This window comes from Drosophila elegans, unplaced genomic scaffold (assembly GCF_018152505.1).
Source record: "Drosophila elegans isolate 14027-0461.03 unplaced genomic scaffold, ASM1815250v1 contig_814, whole genome shotgun sequence".
NCBI classification, from domain to species: Eukaryota; Metazoa; Arthropoda; class Insecta; order Diptera; family Drosophilidae; genus Drosophila; species Drosophila elegans.
This window is the reverse complement of record NW_024546167.1, coordinates 4,056,841-4,075,039: the sequence shown is the minus strand read 5'-3', so window position 1 is coordinate 4,075,039 and position 18,199 is coordinate 4,056,841. Positions and strand designations below refer to the sequence as shown.

At 37.3% G+C, this 18,199-nt stretch overlaps 3 protein-coding genes across 8 annotated transcripts; 2 read left to right on the top strand and 1 right to left on the bottom strand.

Annotated features, from left to right (window-relative positions):
* Positions 1-329: 329 nt before the first annotated feature.
* On the top strand, positions 330-1,947 carry LOC108134535 (60S ribosomal protein L9). Its single transcript, XM_017254882.2, has 3 exons — positions 330-366; positions 674-924; positions 1,545-1,947. The coding sequence occupies exons 2-3, from the start codon at positions 684-686 to the stop codon at positions 1,874-1,876; spliced, it is 573 nt and encodes a 190-aa protein (XP_017110371.1). The 5' UTR covers positions 330-366; positions 674-683; the 3' UTR covers positions 1,877-1,947.
* A 1,742-nt stretch (positions 1,948-3,689) lies between these two features.
* On the top strand, positions 3,690-8,023 carry LOC108134534 (protein aubergine). Its single transcript, XM_017254880.2, has 9 exons — positions 3,690-3,986; positions 4,904-5,051; positions 5,121-5,614; positions 5,681-5,873; positions 5,946-6,073; positions 6,132-6,286; positions 6,356-6,745; positions 6,799-6,909; positions 6,971-8,023. Exons 1-9 carry the CDS (start codon positions 3,894-3,896, stop codon positions 7,869-7,871), a joined length of 2,613 nt encoding a protein of 870 aa, XP_017110369.1. The 5' UTR covers positions 3,690-3,893; the 3' UTR covers positions 7,872-8,023.
* A 476-nt stretch (positions 8,024-8,499) lies between these two features.
* On the bottom strand, positions 8,500-18,148 carry LOC108134511 (tubulin polyglutamylase TTLL4). Of its 6 annotated transcripts, XM_041710593.1 has the most exons (14): positions 17,973-18,148; positions 17,706-17,904; positions 16,754-17,499; positions 15,812-16,446; positions 15,629-15,751; positions 14,947-15,297; positions 14,540-14,897; positions 14,239-14,363; positions 13,740-14,179; positions 13,508-13,678; positions 13,171-13,449; positions 12,287-12,362; positions 8,749-8,840; positions 8,500-8,690 (listed from the first exon to the last, which is right to left on the bottom strand). In XM_041710593.1, the coding sequence occupies exons 3-13, from the start codon at positions 17,398-17,400 to the stop codon at positions 8,827-8,829; spliced, it is 3,219 nt and encodes a 1,072-aa protein (XP_041566527.1). In that variant the 5' UTR covers positions 17,401-17,499; positions 17,706-17,904; positions 17,973-18,148; the 3' UTR covers positions 8,500-8,690; positions 8,749-8,826. The 6 variants fall into 6 exon arrangements, with proteins under 6 accessions (XP_041566527.1, XP_041566526.1, XP_017110332.1 ...); XM_041710592.1 differs by having other exon boundaries at positions 15,629-16,446; positions 16,754-17,579; XM_017254843.2 differs by having other exon boundaries at positions 15,629-16,446.
* Positions 18,149-18,199: the final 51 nt, after the last annotated feature.

The following is an 18,199-nucleotide window of genomic DNA, read 5'->3' as shown; positions in this document are numbered from 1 at the left end:
CGATCACCTTAACATTTAAATAACGAACTGAACTAAATATTTTTTTTATTTTTCCCTCTTTTCGAACAAAAATAGACATTAATTGTTATTACAATGCTGCCAATTAACTCTAATATTCGGCCCTTAACAGCACACTGCGACGGCGTTAACAGCACGCAAACGGCACATGGCGCTCTAATTTAGCCCCTTTTGTGCGCCTCATGCAGCCACATTAAATTTCCCTTCTTTTCTTTTCCCCGTTTCCGGTGAGTAGTGTGTTCCGCATTTTATTTTTATTGAAATTTTAACCCAAAATATCATTAAATCAACATATTGCAGCGAGGAGTCCATCCAGAATTTGTCTGATTCAAACGACGGACTAACGGAGCGTAAGTTTTGTGTCAAGGAAGTGCAGTTTTGAAACTTCGAATCGCTTATGATTTACCTAAATGCCAATTGGCAGTGTGGCATTCTTACAAATGCGACATCCGTTGTGATAAACAAAACCTGAAAAGCTTGGCGATTTCCACGTACGCGGCCAAAGAGGTCCACGGCACTTACTGGTGTTGGGGCAACCTAAACCAGAAAAAAAAAACAAAACCTGAGTAAATCGTGCGAGTCAAAGTTTGGAATGCTCTCCTCCTAATCTACCACCTAAATTAGATTGAAACTAAATTGTCTGTTTTCCCAACAGTGCCATCAAGATGCGTACCATCAATTCCAACCAGTGCGTGAAGATCCCCAAGGATATCAAGGCCTCGGTGAAGGCCCGTGTGGTGACCATCACCGGCACCCGCGGCACCCTGAAGCGCAGCTTCAAGCACTTGGCCCTGGACATGTACATGCCCGACAAGCGCACCCTCAAGGTGGAGAAGTGGTTCGGCACCAAGAAGGAGTTGGCCGCCGTGCGCACCGTCTGCAGTCACATCGAGAACATGATCAAGGGTGTGTAACGTTGCGGGGAAACAGAAAAACCAATGGTATCCCAGAAACAGCATCGACTTTATATACAGATCTAAGAATGAGCTTTATTGATTCTTGAGGCATTGAACATTTTTTTAAACCAACCATTACCATTCGCAAATCGTCACAGATTTCTTGAACTTTCGGATAGTCCTTCCGACTAAAAGCCACTACCCACTAGCAAAAAAGTTATCATGCCTTAAGGTCCCATTTTAAATTTATACACAGAATCTTTTTAGTAGAACCATGGCAAAACTATGATCCCAGAGATTTTAAAGAATTTTTTGAATTAAGCTTCCCGACCTTAAAATCTTCAAAGATTTTATTTTTGAGCCTTCTTTTTTAGTCTTTCAGACTGTTATTGTAGGAAACAATAATTACCATTTTTTTAAGGTACCATTACAAATTACAACTCGTACCGTCTTGCAAATATTTTAAATGTTGATGCCACAGTTTTTTGTAGTTTAGGCAGAAGAGGCCTAAGCAATTCTTTATAAAACCTTGTGTTGCTTGGGCATAACAAATGTCTGAATGCCCAATATTGTACTAATTTGTTTAATATCCCTAATTATGAACTAACCAATTCTGTTCTTTATCCGTAGGAGTCACGTTCGGCTTCCAGTACAAGATGCGCGCCGTGTACGCCCATTTCCCCATCAACTGTGTCACCTCCGAGAACAACACGGTCATCGAGATCCGTAACTTCTTGGGCGAGAAGTACATCCGTCGTGTGGAAATGGCCGCTGGCGTCACCGTTGTCAACTCGACTGCCCAGAAGGACGAGCTCATCGTGGAGGGAAACGACATCGAGTCGGTATCCGGATCTGCCGCCCTCATCCAGCAGTCCACCACCGTTAAGAACAAGGATATCCGTAAATTCCTTGACGGTCTGTACGTGTCCGAGAAGACGACCGTTGTGAAGCTAGAGTCTTAGACTTGTATAATGTGTTTCAACCTAAAATGTTAATAAAAAAGAACCAACGGCCGAAACTTTCAATAAGAAAACTAGTGTGTGAAACTTTTTTTATAACATCACGCCCAGATCCCAATGCACAAATACAACAAAGTAAAGTATAAATGTGTTAAATGTGGTTATCCTTTCAAAGAGTTGCTTTCTACGTGACGTGAAAATCGCTGGCAAATCATGATTATGTTATATATAGCATCAATAGCATTTTATTCTTTTCACGGTTTTTGGAATGGTTCTTCAGTTTCCAAAAGTACTTATCGAAACTACATACATACTCTGTTTCTATATCGGAGATTTTGAATTAATTTATTATTTACTATGAAAAACATATAGATTCAGACATATTAAACATTCAAGAAACCACCTGATGTTGAAAAGCTAGTAAAATCATCTGAAAAAAAATCAGATCACTTTGCTTGTTCCGAGTAAGAAATGATTTAGCTAACTGCTTTAGTTGTGAACAATATTCAACAGACATTTATAGATAGACTGTTTTATTTTCCTAAGAAAAGTTTTCTAATTGCAATAACAATAACTCAAATGCCACCGTACATATCGTACATATATGAAGTTCTAGCCATTTGCTATTATCTTTGCTAAAAAAGAATAGAAATAAACTTGCGAATGGTTCCAACCTCAGATTATTTTCAAATTTTAAGAATCTTTCTATTTTAAAGCGCTTATTCCGAATATTTAGGTCGAAGTTGCTAAACAACAAATAAAAATATTTACAAAACTAAAATATTTAGTGCATATGCATATGTACACATCGATAACATTGAGCATTTCGAAATATCAAAAGAATTTAGGATATGTAAAGTAGTGCCAACTCGGCCCAATTACTTGACCGCTCTTTTTAAAATAATCGCTAGAAGGCCAGCGTTCGTTTTTCTCGAAATATATTAACTTTACCCAAAAATCACATAATAAAATGTGTATTTAAACAAAATCTACAACAATTGATTGCAATATTTTTTGAAAATGTCATATTTCAAAAGAAAAAAAAAATCGGGCTGTTAATCAAATTTGAAATATTTATTCGTAAACAGTGCCACGAAATACATGGTTTCTGTAAATTTAAACGCGAAACACCCAAAAATAGTTCAAGAAATTTAACCATGGTAGTCCACCGCTTTCCCTGACTACTTATTAACAGCAAGTTATTTTATTTTCAGTATGTTAATTTTGTTCTTATACTTATTCTATTTAAATATGATTAATTTAAGGTAAATGTGTGGACTATACAGCTGACGAACAACTGACCAAATATCAACAATTCAAAGACTTAATCGCATAAAAATATTTGGAATATTATATATTGAAATAGAACTCGCATCAATTAAACAAATTTTGCTTAGCAAATGAAGGTTTCTTTCTTATTTGAATCAATTAATATTAAAAACCATAAATTGTTTGTTTAGCTTTAATTATTTTCGATATCCAAGAAAAAAAGTTTTTTAACGGTTTTATAACTGGTTTTTGAGTTCTTAACTATTCCGCGGAACCCTTAGCCGATGGAACATATTTATGATTATATGGGATTGTTGCCCAATTATCATGGAAAGGTACAATTAATCGTGGAATTGTGAAAAAGTTTGAAAAAGTTTGTTTCTGTGTTATTAATATGGTAATTTATTTACAATATGTTCAAGAAATAGGTGATATTGAAATGATTTTCTAAAAGGCAACTAAGATGCAAATCTTTGCAAATGTGGCCCAAGATGCAGGACTTATCGAAAAAAAACCCATTCGATAACCGCAGAATATACATATATCAGCCATGGGCGGTTTTAAACTTTAAAGGTCCCGTACGTTTTCGTTCTCTCATTCACTGGCCGGCGTCTGCGAAGGTTGACTAGCATCCAACTTAAAACTTCCAATTTTAAAGTTAAAATAAAAGTAAAGAATTTATAAAAGTGAAAATAAGAGTAAAGTATTTATAAAAGTGAAAATAAAAGTAAAGTATTTATAAAAGTGAAAAATGAATTTGCCACCTAACACTGGAACGGCTCGTGGACGAGGTCGCGGGACAAAGCGCAACGAAGATGCTAACCGCGGCTTGGCTCCCCAACTAGTAAGAACTTTACATTACTAAAAAAAATGCTAAATTCACAGATTGATTTTGTAAAGCTATTATTTTAATGAACGCAAAACGGGTGCCCCAGTAGTCAAGACCGCATACTTTAGAAATTTTTAAATAGTGCTTCGTTATATATGTACATATCTCCATTTCTTAACTGATAATTATTTTGATTTATCTTAATTCGCGAATGTATGTACATATGTGTGTTTGGTCTCTCTGACCCATTCATGAAAAAACTTGTATGCGTACATATGTATGTACAGAATAATGTACATACATACACACATTTAAATTTACCGATATGTTTTCTGGATGCATATATACATACATACAATTATATATATGGTTTTTACAATGCAATTTTAAAGTAATTCAATACATGGATGCATGCTTATGCTTAAAGATCATATTAAATACGAGGAAATTTGCAATTGTATGTGAGTCTTCCATATTAGCAAAAGTACATGTTTGTGTGAACATTTTTGAAATGCGGCGAAGAAATGTTGACCACGCAGATCAAATGCATCAAAATAAACATTGCTTTTTTAGCTTTTTTTAGTTAGCTTGTTACAAAATGTTTGCGCAAGTTTGCTGAGCTCAGCTAAAAAGGAACAAATTGGTTCAAGGCCGTGTAGAATTGTCTCGTGGTGTGACGCACATTGCCTTTAGGTATGAAATGGAATCGGAACAGTAAATAAAACAGGCTTTTTTTTTTTTAATCCAAACTAAGAACAAGAGAAAGGAAGCATAAGGATAAAATATATCTTTCCAGCCATTTCGTCTAAAGTTTCAGCACGCCTACCGTACATGCAATTCAATGTTTGTTGTGTGAACTATTTAGCCTATTTAGCATGCACAACCAAATTTCATAACTATAACTTTGATTTGACAAAAATGTCCACGTACAGGGCCAATCTCCTCATTCATCTCAATCGGGTAGAAATGAAGCTTCTGGAGGCCAGGGATCAACCAGTGATGCTCCAGCCAGTAATTTGCAGAGGTCGGAACGCAGCTTGGACACCAAGTCTAGCGAGGCTGAAATTCAAAGCTCTGAAAGTAAGTGGTCCTAAATATTTACATGTTTGTTTGTATCTTTAAAGATGTCTGTCATTTAAATTAAACCAGGCGACCCTAGGGGATCCGTTCGTGGTCGTCGCCTAATTACGGATGTGATACACTCCCGACCTCAGGGGCTAGTAACCAAAAATGGAGTGTCTGGTACGAAAATTACTGTCCAAACAAACTACTTCAAGCTTTTGAAGCGCCCAAACTGGAGCATCTACCAGTACCGCGTGGACTTTGTGCCGGATGTCGACAATACGCGTTTGCGCAGGGGACTCGTTTCCGAACATCGAAGCATTTTGGGTGGCTACATATTTGATGGTACTGTTTTGTTTTGTACAAATCAGTTTAAGCCTGTGCAAAATAGCCCGTATGTTCTGGAACTGCTGACCAAGAGTCGTGCTGGTGAAAATTTTGAAATCAAAATCAAGGCTGTTGGCTCCGTTGAGGCAGCCGATAATCAGCAGTTCCAGGTTCTCAATCTCATTCTGCGCAGAGCCATGGAGGGCTTAGACTTGCAGCTGGTGTCGCGCAATTTTTTCGATCCTAAAGCAAAGGTTTGCTAACTAAATTTGCATTCATATGGCTCGTTAGATGTGCCCTTTTCAAATTATTTTAAATAGATTAACTTGGAGAACTACCGCATGGAACTCTGGCCCGGATATCAGACTTCGATTCGTCAGCACGAAAGTGATATACTACTTTGTGCTGAAATAGCCCATAAGGTGATGAGAACTGATACCTTGTACAACATTTTAGCCGAGGCTATTCGTGACAATGACGATTATCAAACGGCCTTCAAACGTGAAGTAATGGGTAAGTTAGTTTTTGGGGCTCTTGAATTGTACAATCTTAGTAAATGCTTTTTATTGCATTTATTTAATACAGGTATGGTTGTGTTAACGGACTACAACAACAAGACTTACCGCGTTGATGATGTTGACTTTGATTCCTCGCCTTTATCCAAATTCAATACCAAGGAGGGAGATATTTCGTATGTGGAGTACTATAAAAAGGTAAACCTCGCACAAAAAAGGCCGCTAAATTTGCTTCGAAATACTTTTAAATTCCCAGCGATACAACATCACAATCCGAGACTTTAAGCAACCTCTGGTTGTGTCCCGTCCCACCGAGAAAAATATTCGTGGCGGCGTGGATCGGCTTATAATGCTTGTACCCGAGCTGGCTCGGGCCACAGGAATGACCGACGCAATGCGCGCCAATTTTCGGTATGCTTAAAGTTAGATTACAGTTTGCAAAACAATTTATATGTTGACTTGCCTTGGGCTATTGATTAGGTTGATGAAGGCCATGAGCGAACATACTCGATTGACTCCCGATCGCCGCATTGAGCGCTTACGGGTGTTCAACCAGCGTTTGAAGTCGGCAAAGGAAAGCATCGAAACTCTGAAGTCCTGGCATATAGAAATCGACTCTGCTTTGGTTGAGATCCCTGCTCGCGTTCTGCCGCCGGAGAAAATCGTGTTCGGCCTAAATAAAAGATATCTCTGCGATAGTCGCGCCGATTGGACAAATGAGTTCCGCAACTCCTCTATGTTCAGTCACGTTGAAATAAAGAGGTGGTTCGTGATTACTCCGAACAGAAACTTGCGCGAGACCCAGGAGTTTGTGAAGATGTGCATCCGTGTAGCCAACGGCATGAAGATGCATATCTCCGAGCCTCGCTAGTAAGTATTTCAAAACTATTTGAGTTCCTAAATGGATGTACTCTTTTATATAGCGATGAAATTAAGGACGACCGTAATGGCACTTACTCTCAGTCAATCGACAATGTCGTGGCCAAGGATCCACAGATTGTAATGATTGTGATTAAGTCTTCGAATGAAGAGAAGTAAGTCTAGCAGTCTAAACTATGAAGTAAAAGTGCTAAATCTCTTTCCTTCGGCCAACAGGTATAGTTGCATCAAAAAACGCACCTGCGTGGATAGACCGGTGCCATCGCAAGTGGTGACTTTGAAAGTGATTGCCCCTCGCGCGGAAAAATCTGCTGGTCTTATGTCCATTGCCACCAAGGTGGTTATCCAGATGAACGCCAAACTTATGGGTGCTCCCTGGACCATCGAGCTCCCAGTCCGCGGTTTGATGACGGTCGGATTCGATGTCTGCCACTCGGCGAAGAACAAAAACAAGTCCTTTGGCGCCCTGGTGGCTACCATGGACATGAAGACGTCGTGCCGCTTCTACTCATCGGTGAACGAGCACATGAAGGGCCAGGAGTTGTCTGACCAGCTGTCGCTGAACATGACGTGTGCTCTGAAGGCCTACCGGGAGCATCACGGTACCTTGCCAGAGCGCATTCTTTTCTTCCGCGATGGCGTCGGTGATGGCCAGCTCTACCAAGTCGTGAACACCGAGGTTAAGTTCCTGAGGGCCAAGCTCGACGAAATCTACAAATCGGCTGGTAAAGTGGAGGGCTGTCGCATGGCCTTTATTGTCGTGTCCAAGCGCATCAACTCGCGCTACTTTGTGAACAAGCGCAATCCACTTCCGGGCACTGTGGTGGATGACGTAATAACCTTGCCAGAGCGCTATGATTTCTTCCTGGTGTCGCAGTCCGTTCGCCAAGGAACAGTGTCGCCCACCAGCTACAACATTATATCCGACAACATGGGGCTGAGCGCCGATAGGCTGCAGATTCTCGCCTACAAGATGACCCACATGTATTACAATTTCTCCGGAACTGTGCGGGTCCCAGCCGTATGCCAGTACGCACACAAATTGGCTTTCCTCGTGGCCGAAAGCATTAATCGCTGCCCATCCGCTGGTTTGGAGAATCAACTGTACTTTTTGTAGATATACGACACTTGCATCAATATTCAATTTTACTGCAACATTTATATGACATTTCAACAAGACACACTTTGTATCCAAATGAATAGATTTTTGAGTAAATAAAGTTGACCTAAATTGGCATTTGGTGCCTTCAAAACATAACAGAAAAAAAAGCTTTTTAAAACAATTTCAAGGCGTTGCGCTCATATATTTCATATTCCTTTGCATTAAGAATTAAGGAATCGATATTATTTTAGTTTAAATAAAACCAAACTGAAATTTTGTCAATTAATCTTGTTGAAACATGTACAAATTTGATAACTTTGCAACTGAAAAAAATACCTCAAGCTTAAATCGAGTATGAACAACTATTTAATAGTGAAATGACGAAAGTTCTTATTGAAAAACACCTTGCTATTTAATGACTTTGTCGAACATTCCTCTAGATCTCAGTTTACTTACATTTTCCAATTATTTCCGTTGTTGATTTTCAAAACGTTATCGGTTAATGTTGATCGTCCATAAATTGGCTCATTCTTTAGTTATTTATCATGGATTTTGATAAAAAGGAACAAGAAATAGCACTTTTTGTTTGGCATCAAAATGTTGGTGTAAATAATATACATCTCCAATTAAAATGCTAGTTCAGTTAGTTAACATATAATTTAATAATTCACTGTATAACTTTTACTAATATCTAAATTACATACAAATTTCAATAGATGCTGAACACGAGCGATACCGTGAATTCACAATATTCAGTTTTAAAATCAAAAGTGCTTTCTACAGGCCAAACGGGTTGTTCTTCAGTAAATATATCATTCCTTATTAGATTTATGTCTAGTTTAAAATAATAAATATTATTATTAGAAGTAATACTTTTAATTAGTCTGCTTACCTGTTCGCCAACAGAAAATGCAGATGCTAAGCTTCGGAATCATCTCCTATAGTTTTTGGTGCCACCAAAATAATTTCTTCATCGTTCAAGTCCTAAATGAAAAATAAAACGTTAAATGTTAATCCATACATTATTTTAATAGAAACGGTTTAGAGTGAAAAAACGGGCATAAATTACAATCGGATTTCCGAAACTCTAAAACTAAGTACAACATCTATATATAAAATTCCAATCTACAAAAATAAACAGAGTTTCGACCAGTTTACGGGTCACAAGCATGCATGTTTTATAATAACCAGCAAGGAAGTAATAAAAAATATAAAAGATCATCAAGTCACAATAAAAGTTCTTAAAGTAAAGTACCCATAAGACAATTGTTATGATTAAACCAAATAATATCCTACAATATAATACATGATTGTAGAAAAACTGTTCTAAAAAACATATGAATCACCACAATAACTATAATAATAAAGGATTAATTTGTTTACAAATGGAAATAAATATGCATAATACAATGTGATAAAAAGGTCAACATTTTCGTTTTTAAATTAAAAGTTGAAAACTAAGATTAAACCCTTACAAAAATTTTGCTATAGTTTCGCTGGATAAATATAATTCTCAATTGTAAGGATCAATAATGAAAAATATTACAGAATACTTTTTCTTTTAAAAAATTTTGTATGAAAAGTACCATACTTACCACTCGATATATACAATAAATTATTGTTTAAACAACAGATCTAATAACAGTTCTTGTTTGCAATGCGCACACTATGTTAATTATTATATTTTAGCTATTAACCATTAATTTAAATAAATGCTAATCACATTTGTTTAATGGTCATTTTGGTCCGGTCAATACATCTATTTTTTTAATTTTGTAAGGTTTTAAACATTATTTTCAAATATCTAGGTTATGATACCTAAATCCTTTGGTATATTCATAGTTGTCAGTTGTTATCATGTATTACTTTTTACAATATAGCATAGACAATTCAATTTAACAGATTAATTGTAAATTAAAAATTTTTATATTGCAAATTTTTACAAACTACAACATAAAATGCGAACGAAACTCATATATCAGTGCAAAATTTAATACGAGATTTGACTCGAGCCTGAAAATGAAAAAATGTAAGTGCGAAAAGAAAGGTGAGTTGAAAGTAGAGTATATCTTAAGATATATTTTGGGATTTGTATTTTGCTTTGCTTTTCAATACTTTTCAAGGCAAAGCAAAATCATCTACATATCTTTATAACTGATAGACTCGTTATCGCAGAAACGGACGAGCAGACGGACTTGGCTTGGTGATACTGATCAAAAATAAATATATTTTATCGAAAGTCCAAGTGCTGCTTTTGATATTATTGGATATTCTGTCAAAGGATAAACTTTACTTTTCGTCGGTTGACGAATTTTCACAAAGCTTTGACTGGAATATTTTTCAAAAGCAAATCATTTCGATTTGATCGATAATCAAATTATCTTAAATTCAAATTCGAAAAATTTAGTCGTAATAAAAAATAAATGCATTGATTAATAGGTCAAAATATACACACTAAAAGTTCTGTAAAACATTGATTGAACTATAAATAAAAAAATGCCTTTTTTAATGCCGTAAAAATAGTTGAAATCATAAAATTATCAATACAAGAGATATGCTGTTTACTTTTAAACGTAAATCGTAATTTATTAGACTTTATTTAAATGTTATTATGTAAACACATCATTTATTAGGGTATTAAATGATTGGCAGTTTACTATAATTAATCAATTACAACGTATTAACTGATTTATTAATTTCTAAGAGTTATATAATTTTTTTAGGTTGTAGCAATAACACTATTCCAATCTATTATAAAAAACCAGATCACAATTTAGTTACGAATTATGCAATTTTGGTAATGTCCCAACAGAGTACATTTTGATTTAAATATTTTAATAACCTATTTACAAATACATCTGAATTTAATTATATTAAATATCAAATATATACATATGTTATTAAATCTAAGGTAATTCCACTAACAATAACAATAATGACTACCAATAATACGATGGCAGCGACTGTCACTTTAAAATCCATCGCATAAACTTGATGAAGTAATCCTGCAAATTTACAATTACACCAAACGTATTGTTTTAATTTGAATCAACGAGAAGACAATAAAAACACTTTTTAACTATATTAATGTCTAAAAAGGAAAATGATTATATTGCCATGATTTGCAAGGAATCAAATCAAAAATAAAAGATGTGTTACCAAAATAAAATTGGTTGAAAAAAATCGGTTTTTTTGACTGTGTAAAAAATGTTTATTGTCATATTTGAATGAAACCTAAATCATTACTGTTAAAGCACTCAATCGTACTACAGTGTTGATAACGCAATTAATGGGTTTAAAAAATTATATGAAAACTTAGAGCTAGACTAGGTAGCATAAAAATGTGTGTTTCATAAAAATCGTTAAGGGATTTAAACTCCAATGTGTTAAGAAATGGAATCAGCAAACCAAAGTTTATATACCCTTGCAACTATATTAAAACAGTATTATTCTATATGGACTATATAAAGTTAAATTAATAATTCTACTATGACAATCTCAGCTTAAGAATGTATTCGACTCCATATTTTTTGTAAAAGAATTTATTTATTTGTTTTCGTTAATTCTTCGGTCTTGTCTATGAAAGCTCTGTAAAACGGACGGGCGGACATATGAACTTCTTTTATATTGACTTCGTTGATTGATCTTGACCAAGAATGTATTTACTTTATACAGTCTCTTTACTTTATATATACTCATCAAGGGTATACAATTATTTAACTCTAGTTTTATGTCTGATATAAATGGACGGGACATTTGTTATTTGCTTTGTTCATTTATGTACACTAGTTCTCTCCTAGCTAAATTTATAATAAAAGTAACATTTGTTTCAGTAGAAAACTTTGTCGAAGTTTACTTTTAATAAAAATAAGACAACAAAATTATTTTATACATACAATACATTTTTTATGCTAAATTAAATGATCATTTATGACTTATAAAATCAAGCGCTAAAAGCACTTGGTTAAATTGTTTTGTTGTATAAAAATATATAGGGGTTTTGGATTTTAAACAGTGTAGTACACACTCCGTTTGAAAATTTAAAGGACTCTCCTTCTGCCCGAATAACTATTAAATTTAGATCACCCACAAAAATATTAAACCCAATGTCATGTGCGATAATTACCAATTATTGTCAGAAAATCTATAATATTTCTGTTAATTAAATAAAAGAGATCGCATGTAAGACTAGGAATCCTCAGGGTTTTTAACCTTTTAATTTAATGGTTTAGTGAATGTATTACTTGAAATCAAACACTACATTCGGTATGGTCTAAAATCTTTAGGCGTATTTATTTTTGCAATGTTCCGATGTTGAAAGTTTACAATCATATGCCTTATTCAAATGCTTTAATGATATTTACGAAGGCAGCGTTGGAAAAGCTAGTTATGGACAGCCGTTTGAGTTGAATTACTGTTAGGAAACCCACCTGACGTTGATAAAAATTCTTGTTCTTGTTCTGGACTCAGGTGTAAGGAGTATGCAGTGTGATCACCTTCAATATACTTCATATACAAATACGTAGAGATATAAGTAGAAATTAAAGTGATGGTAACGTCGAACAGAATAACACAAAATGGAAATACTATGCAATACAAAATGGATTTAATGAACAATTTCTTTTTTTTTATAATTTCTATAAGAACATTTCAGTTACACACAAAACATCTGGATTTAGAACTAAGTATGGGCCTATCGGCAAAAGAGAATATCACTATTTGACCATCCCTCTACTTTTTAATCTTGTTTAAGCTCCGTTATTTACCTATGCATTACTGGTAAAGAAAACAAAAGATTTGGTAGTTAACCGGTAGAGATGACAAATACACTTTGTTGTCCTGAATATATATCAAATAAAGACAATACGATATTATAACAAGCTTACTGGTTTTCTTCTATCTACTAATTATTCGAGATTTTATTTTACGATGACTCTGCGAGGTAACAACAGATAAGACTTACGATGGCAAAGAGCACGGCACCGCCAAAAGAACGATTGTACAAATCTCCAACAGCCCTCAAAATTTAACAAAAGTCGAGAATTTATGAATATTTTAACTGATTTTCGAGAGTATTTTAGTGTGTGAAATAATTAAAATGTGGAAAAATACGTAGTGTATGTAGAATACAGTGCAATGCGCACATAAACAAAGTAAGTCAACTTATTTTTGGTAACCAAATCAGGACAACCAAATTAGAAGATTCGTAATAAATAGAAAATATCCTGCCCTGTCCAAATTTATGTTCATGTTATGTTTCATTCGTATGAGTGTTGTGAAAAGCTTTTGCGCCACCGATGAATAAGGATCTCACCTTTTTGGCTGGAGGTGTTGGTACCTGAAGATGATATTTGTTTTGACAATAGTCGCGCAACAACGCAATGCCCTCCGTACGATTGTTAGCGTATCGGGACTCCCAGGCATCCAAAAGGCGATTGTAATACCGTGGACTGTCGTTGTATTTAAGGTACTTATAGGTTTGATCAGTTGGAAAAATACGTTCCAATGGTGCACAACGCGCCAGTTCATCCTCGGCAATGATAAGGCACCGCACATCATCGGGAGTTAGATTATTCAGGATCGCGTTTACATACTGTTGTGATACAAATTGTTAATTTTTATTTTCATATAAATATTTTTGTGATTCGTACCTCATTTCGATCTTCCATGGACTTTCTTGTGAAGGTATTATGTTTGACCTTTTCTTCGCGAGATAAATAGTTAATATAAAGCCGTTTGTCGTAGCACATTTGTGTGCCAGGAGGAAATGAAAATTCTGCGGCCAGTTCTTTTTGCTTATCCAAAGATAGTTTTGGAGGTACCTATTATTACATATGTGATAATGTGAAAACTTTTTCAAATATATATTAAAACACAACTCACGTTGTACAATGCCGTGTTTAGAACGCCCTGCACTAAAGGCGCCTTGACATGGGCATCTAGTGGCAGTTCCGAGTGTAAGCTGGGAGATATATTAACTTCCAAAAGCCAAGGAACCAGGTCGGAGTCCAAAATCACATCAAAGCCAAACAGCTCGAAGCAGCTGTATTTGGATTCTACATTTGCTCTGATCATGCTATTAATGCCATTCTCGCCAGCAAGAATCGTTCGAAGGACTAAACTTCGGAGAGCTTCCCAAAGGCAGTCAGTACGAACTCCTCGGTTTGCCAGATACGTCCACAGCGACTTGATGGTCCACTTATGCCCGTGACACGCATTGACGTCTTCGTTTTTCGAATAATTTGAGGAGAACTTGTTGATGCTGTAGTTGGTCAAGTGCATACACCGATCGTTTAAAGTGTCCGTCTTAGCACTGTACTTCACTGCAGAATATATATTTGGATTATTTATTGCTTATCCAAATTGAGAAAATTTAACTTACCAGAAGCAAATCGAGCCAATCCATTGTGATACATGAAAACTCGCAAGGGATTTACTGATGTAACCAGGACATACAGACGCAAGTCAAATTTGCTTCCATTTATAAGAAGTGGCCGTTCAATATACCTATAACAAAAATACGCAATATGTTAATGGTCTTTTAAAACTACTAAATATAAGAAACTCTCTGAAAAGAAAGTATCATTTAAGCAAGAAATTAAAGTTGTATTTAAAAAGGCTTTTTACATACAAGAAAGTTCTACTTTAACTGATAAATTTATCTATATTTATGTGTTACTTACTTCTGCACGATAAGTGGCCTCCTCTTGGGGATCTGACCCCACCGGTTAATGACCCTAATGCCCGCCCCACGGGCACTGGCTGGTGGCTTTATAATCCACTTCGTGTTTCGCTGGGAATACTTAGGCCAATGCCTGCGCAATGCACCCAGATCATTGGGAATAATGTAGGTGCGCGGCATGAATCCAAATTCCTTGTTGCTGTGCTTTCCCATCTGCCTTTGAAGATTTTTCCAGCACGAATCCTTTCGGCCGATGCGGAATGAGCCAGGTAAGTGGTTGATTTTTTGGTATGACCGAATGGCCTTGAAACACGGCGACTTTAAATGCTTGCCCCACACACCCATCCAATCGTTTGTTTCTGTGAAAGAATCTCATTTAATGAAGTCTTACTGTGTCAGCCCACTCACTTTTTAGCATTCGCATTCCGCTGTTGGCCAGAATCAGGCGTACAACCTTTGGCATTATATTGGTGATGCGCCATTTGAGCACTCGATGAAGATCCGGCGGCACCCTTGGACCCTTTTTTGTGTTCGACGAGAAGGACAGATAGGGGGGCACGTAAGGAAACAAACTGGGGACCAGGAGGGAGTCCGGATTTTTAAGATCGTCCTCAGAAGATTGAGAAGACATAAAGCTGGGCGTGCTTTGGGGTGATGAAAACCGATCCACGGAATGTGTTAACTTGTAGGCATGGGCACGATAACCATCTTCGGTGTCCGAAATGACACTCGCCGTGTCGCTTTCGTCGAAATTCGAAACTGTTGAGTATAATGAGCATGAGAATAAATAAATATCTAAATAACTACTTTAAACATTGCCAGTATCTAAAAATTTTTTTATTATTTTTTTATTATTTTGCATTACTTTAATTTAAACAAGAAACGAAGCAAACTTTTTCAAGCCAAAGTTGATATACCTATGAGGCTTAAACAAAACGATTATAATTAAATACAGTATAGCTCTGTCGAAATTGTAAACCATTATAACACAACTATAACACTGTCTAATAAGTAAGTAAAACTTGATCAATACCAATTTTGCCAAATTGTATCCGAACAAAAAGCGGGGGTTTTAAGAAAATTATCTTACGGTTGTCGAGGTCATCATCTTCATCAAAGTCGTCGTTACGATCAAAGTCTATTGCACTGCGGTGGTCTTCCGGTTTTGTTTCTGGCTCCAGCAGTATAACCGTCTGTCCCTCGTCGCCACCACCTAATGATTTGGTGTTCTGTTGTTTTATACTGAGTCGCTGCGAGGAAAACGGTTGCTTACGGCCCATCCGTGGACTTTGTGTGCTGTACAGCAGAACCCGGTGAACCGTTGGCATTGGTTTCTTGGCGGAAACGGCACCGCCTTTGACCCGCTTTGGCGTCATCGGCAACCGGGGTGCCGGTTGATCTGTCGATTTGCGCATCACTTTCATTTCATTATTGTTGTTATTGATTAGAGTATCTGCCGCATCGTCCAGGACCGTGTTCTCGGACTTTCTGCAATAGCGCCGATGGACCTGGTCCAGGTCGTTGTCAATAACAATAGCGGGGTCATAGCCATCCTTGATATCCCTGTAATCCTCGCCACTCCCCGTTTCTCCCCAGCCATTGTCGAGGTAATCCGCTTCCACATCATTGCTTGGCAGCTTCTCCTTTAGGACGTGCTTGTCATACTTTGGACTCTGCCAGCTCCTGTCCTCGGAATTGTCCCTACGGCCAATAGTGATGGTATCATCGACATCTCGCAATTCTCTGCGACTGGAGCCGGACTTTTGGAATTTACTCATTGGCAGTTTGCGGCTATTGGCAACGACAAACTGAGGTTTGGACACTTTCTCGGCTCCACGATTGTAAAAGTACGAAAAATAGTGCTGATAGTGCTGGTTCGTCGTCTGATACTGCGCCGGCCGTTCTGTGCTGAAAAACGAGAACAGAAAGCGGTTAACGTCGAGCTGACGAACAAAGGAATATGTTATTGTTTACACATCTATGTTCGATAAGTGTTTGTGGGTATATAAATATAAATATAGTTATGAACTCGCAACTAGAGTTTTTGGTTTTGATTTCGGTTTCGTGTGATATCTATCGGTAGTTATCCAAATGGTAATTGTAAGACTCGAACACAACAACAACAAAATACGTGTGTGTGTGTGTGCGTGTGTACTGGAGAGGTATGTAGTTTCAACAAGCAGGACAAGTAACAAAAATGCAATTGCAAAATTACAGTATGGTATCCCAGGTTGGCTCTGGTGAGTGAGAATTGAGGGCCCGATATCGCTCCGGACTATTGTCCAGATAATCAGAGGACACACGTCCCGCGGCTCGGGCTTTCCGTTTCTTTAGCTCCGGATCATCGAAGTTAACAATGGATGACTGCAGCAACATCTGCTGTTGCTCCTTGTCGGCGACATAGGCCCTTGTTGTCACCTTATACTGCCCATTGGAATGCTGATGCGGATGGGGATGCTGATCCTCCGATCGCCGAACCGTCTGGTAGACGTACTCGCAGCTTTTGTTGCCAGCTATACGCTGGTGGACCAGCGAGTGCTGGCCAAATGCATCGGCATAGTGTGAGGAATCCGGCGCCGAATTGGCCACCGATTGATGGTAATTCGATCTGGCTGCTTGCTTGGTGGGAATTCGCTTTGACGGCAGGTTGTGGTTCTGGTTGGGTACTTGATTTTGATTCTGGCTCTGGCTCTGACCCTGACGGCTGCTCCACGAGGGAGCAATCAGGTTGCAGTTATCGTAGTTATAGTAGCAAAACGTATTGTCCGCATTGCAGTAACGTGAGGCAGGTGCAGGTGCTGGTGCAGGTGCTGCTGCTGCGTTGTTGTTCAGACTGTTGCTATAGCCGCTGTTGTTACGCATGTCAGCATGTCCAGGTTACGTATACGGTATATAGTGCGTTCTAAGCTCGTTGTGATCTCTGATATCTGATCTCCGACTCCGCTAAACCAAATAAAAGGCCTAAAACAGGTTTTATATGCTGTGAACAATGATTTCTGATCGGATTTGGACGTTAGATTACGGATGCGTTTTAATCATATCTGGTGAATATAGAGAGAAGGCACTCTGACTGGTGAATACATTATATGTACATATATTAACCCCCACTCCCCCGCAAAATAGCTGCCTGACACTCCGTAAACCAGGTCAAATGTACAAAAACTTACTTGCCTCGCGATTTGTGACCTTTACTTTGTTGCTGCAGCAAGGATTCAACGGGAGAACGGAGCAGAGTATTGTGGTGGCGGTGGCGGTGGTGTTGCAAGCGCAGGACTCCCAAAATCTAGGTCACCAGCAGCACTTGTCGTCAGCTCGGTGTGATTACATTGCCAGCACGAAAATTGCGCCAAGTAAATGGAGGTAAAGCTGCAAAATCAAATATCCTGCGTTTTAGGTACCAATGATTTTCTGATTGCGAAAGTATATATACTAACAGTATAACTAATAGCAAATTCACAATTTCGTCTACAAATATTTGGTTTATAAAGTAGCTTCCAGTTCCGCGTTAGCACTGAAATTCTTATTTTCTTACTAAAACTTTTCACAGCCTACGACAAAAAATAACTAAACTACTGTATTTTGAAGAAATATCCATGTGCACAGTTTGGAGATGGCAGCGTGATCACTTCAGAGTACTATTAAACGATATATATCGATTGCG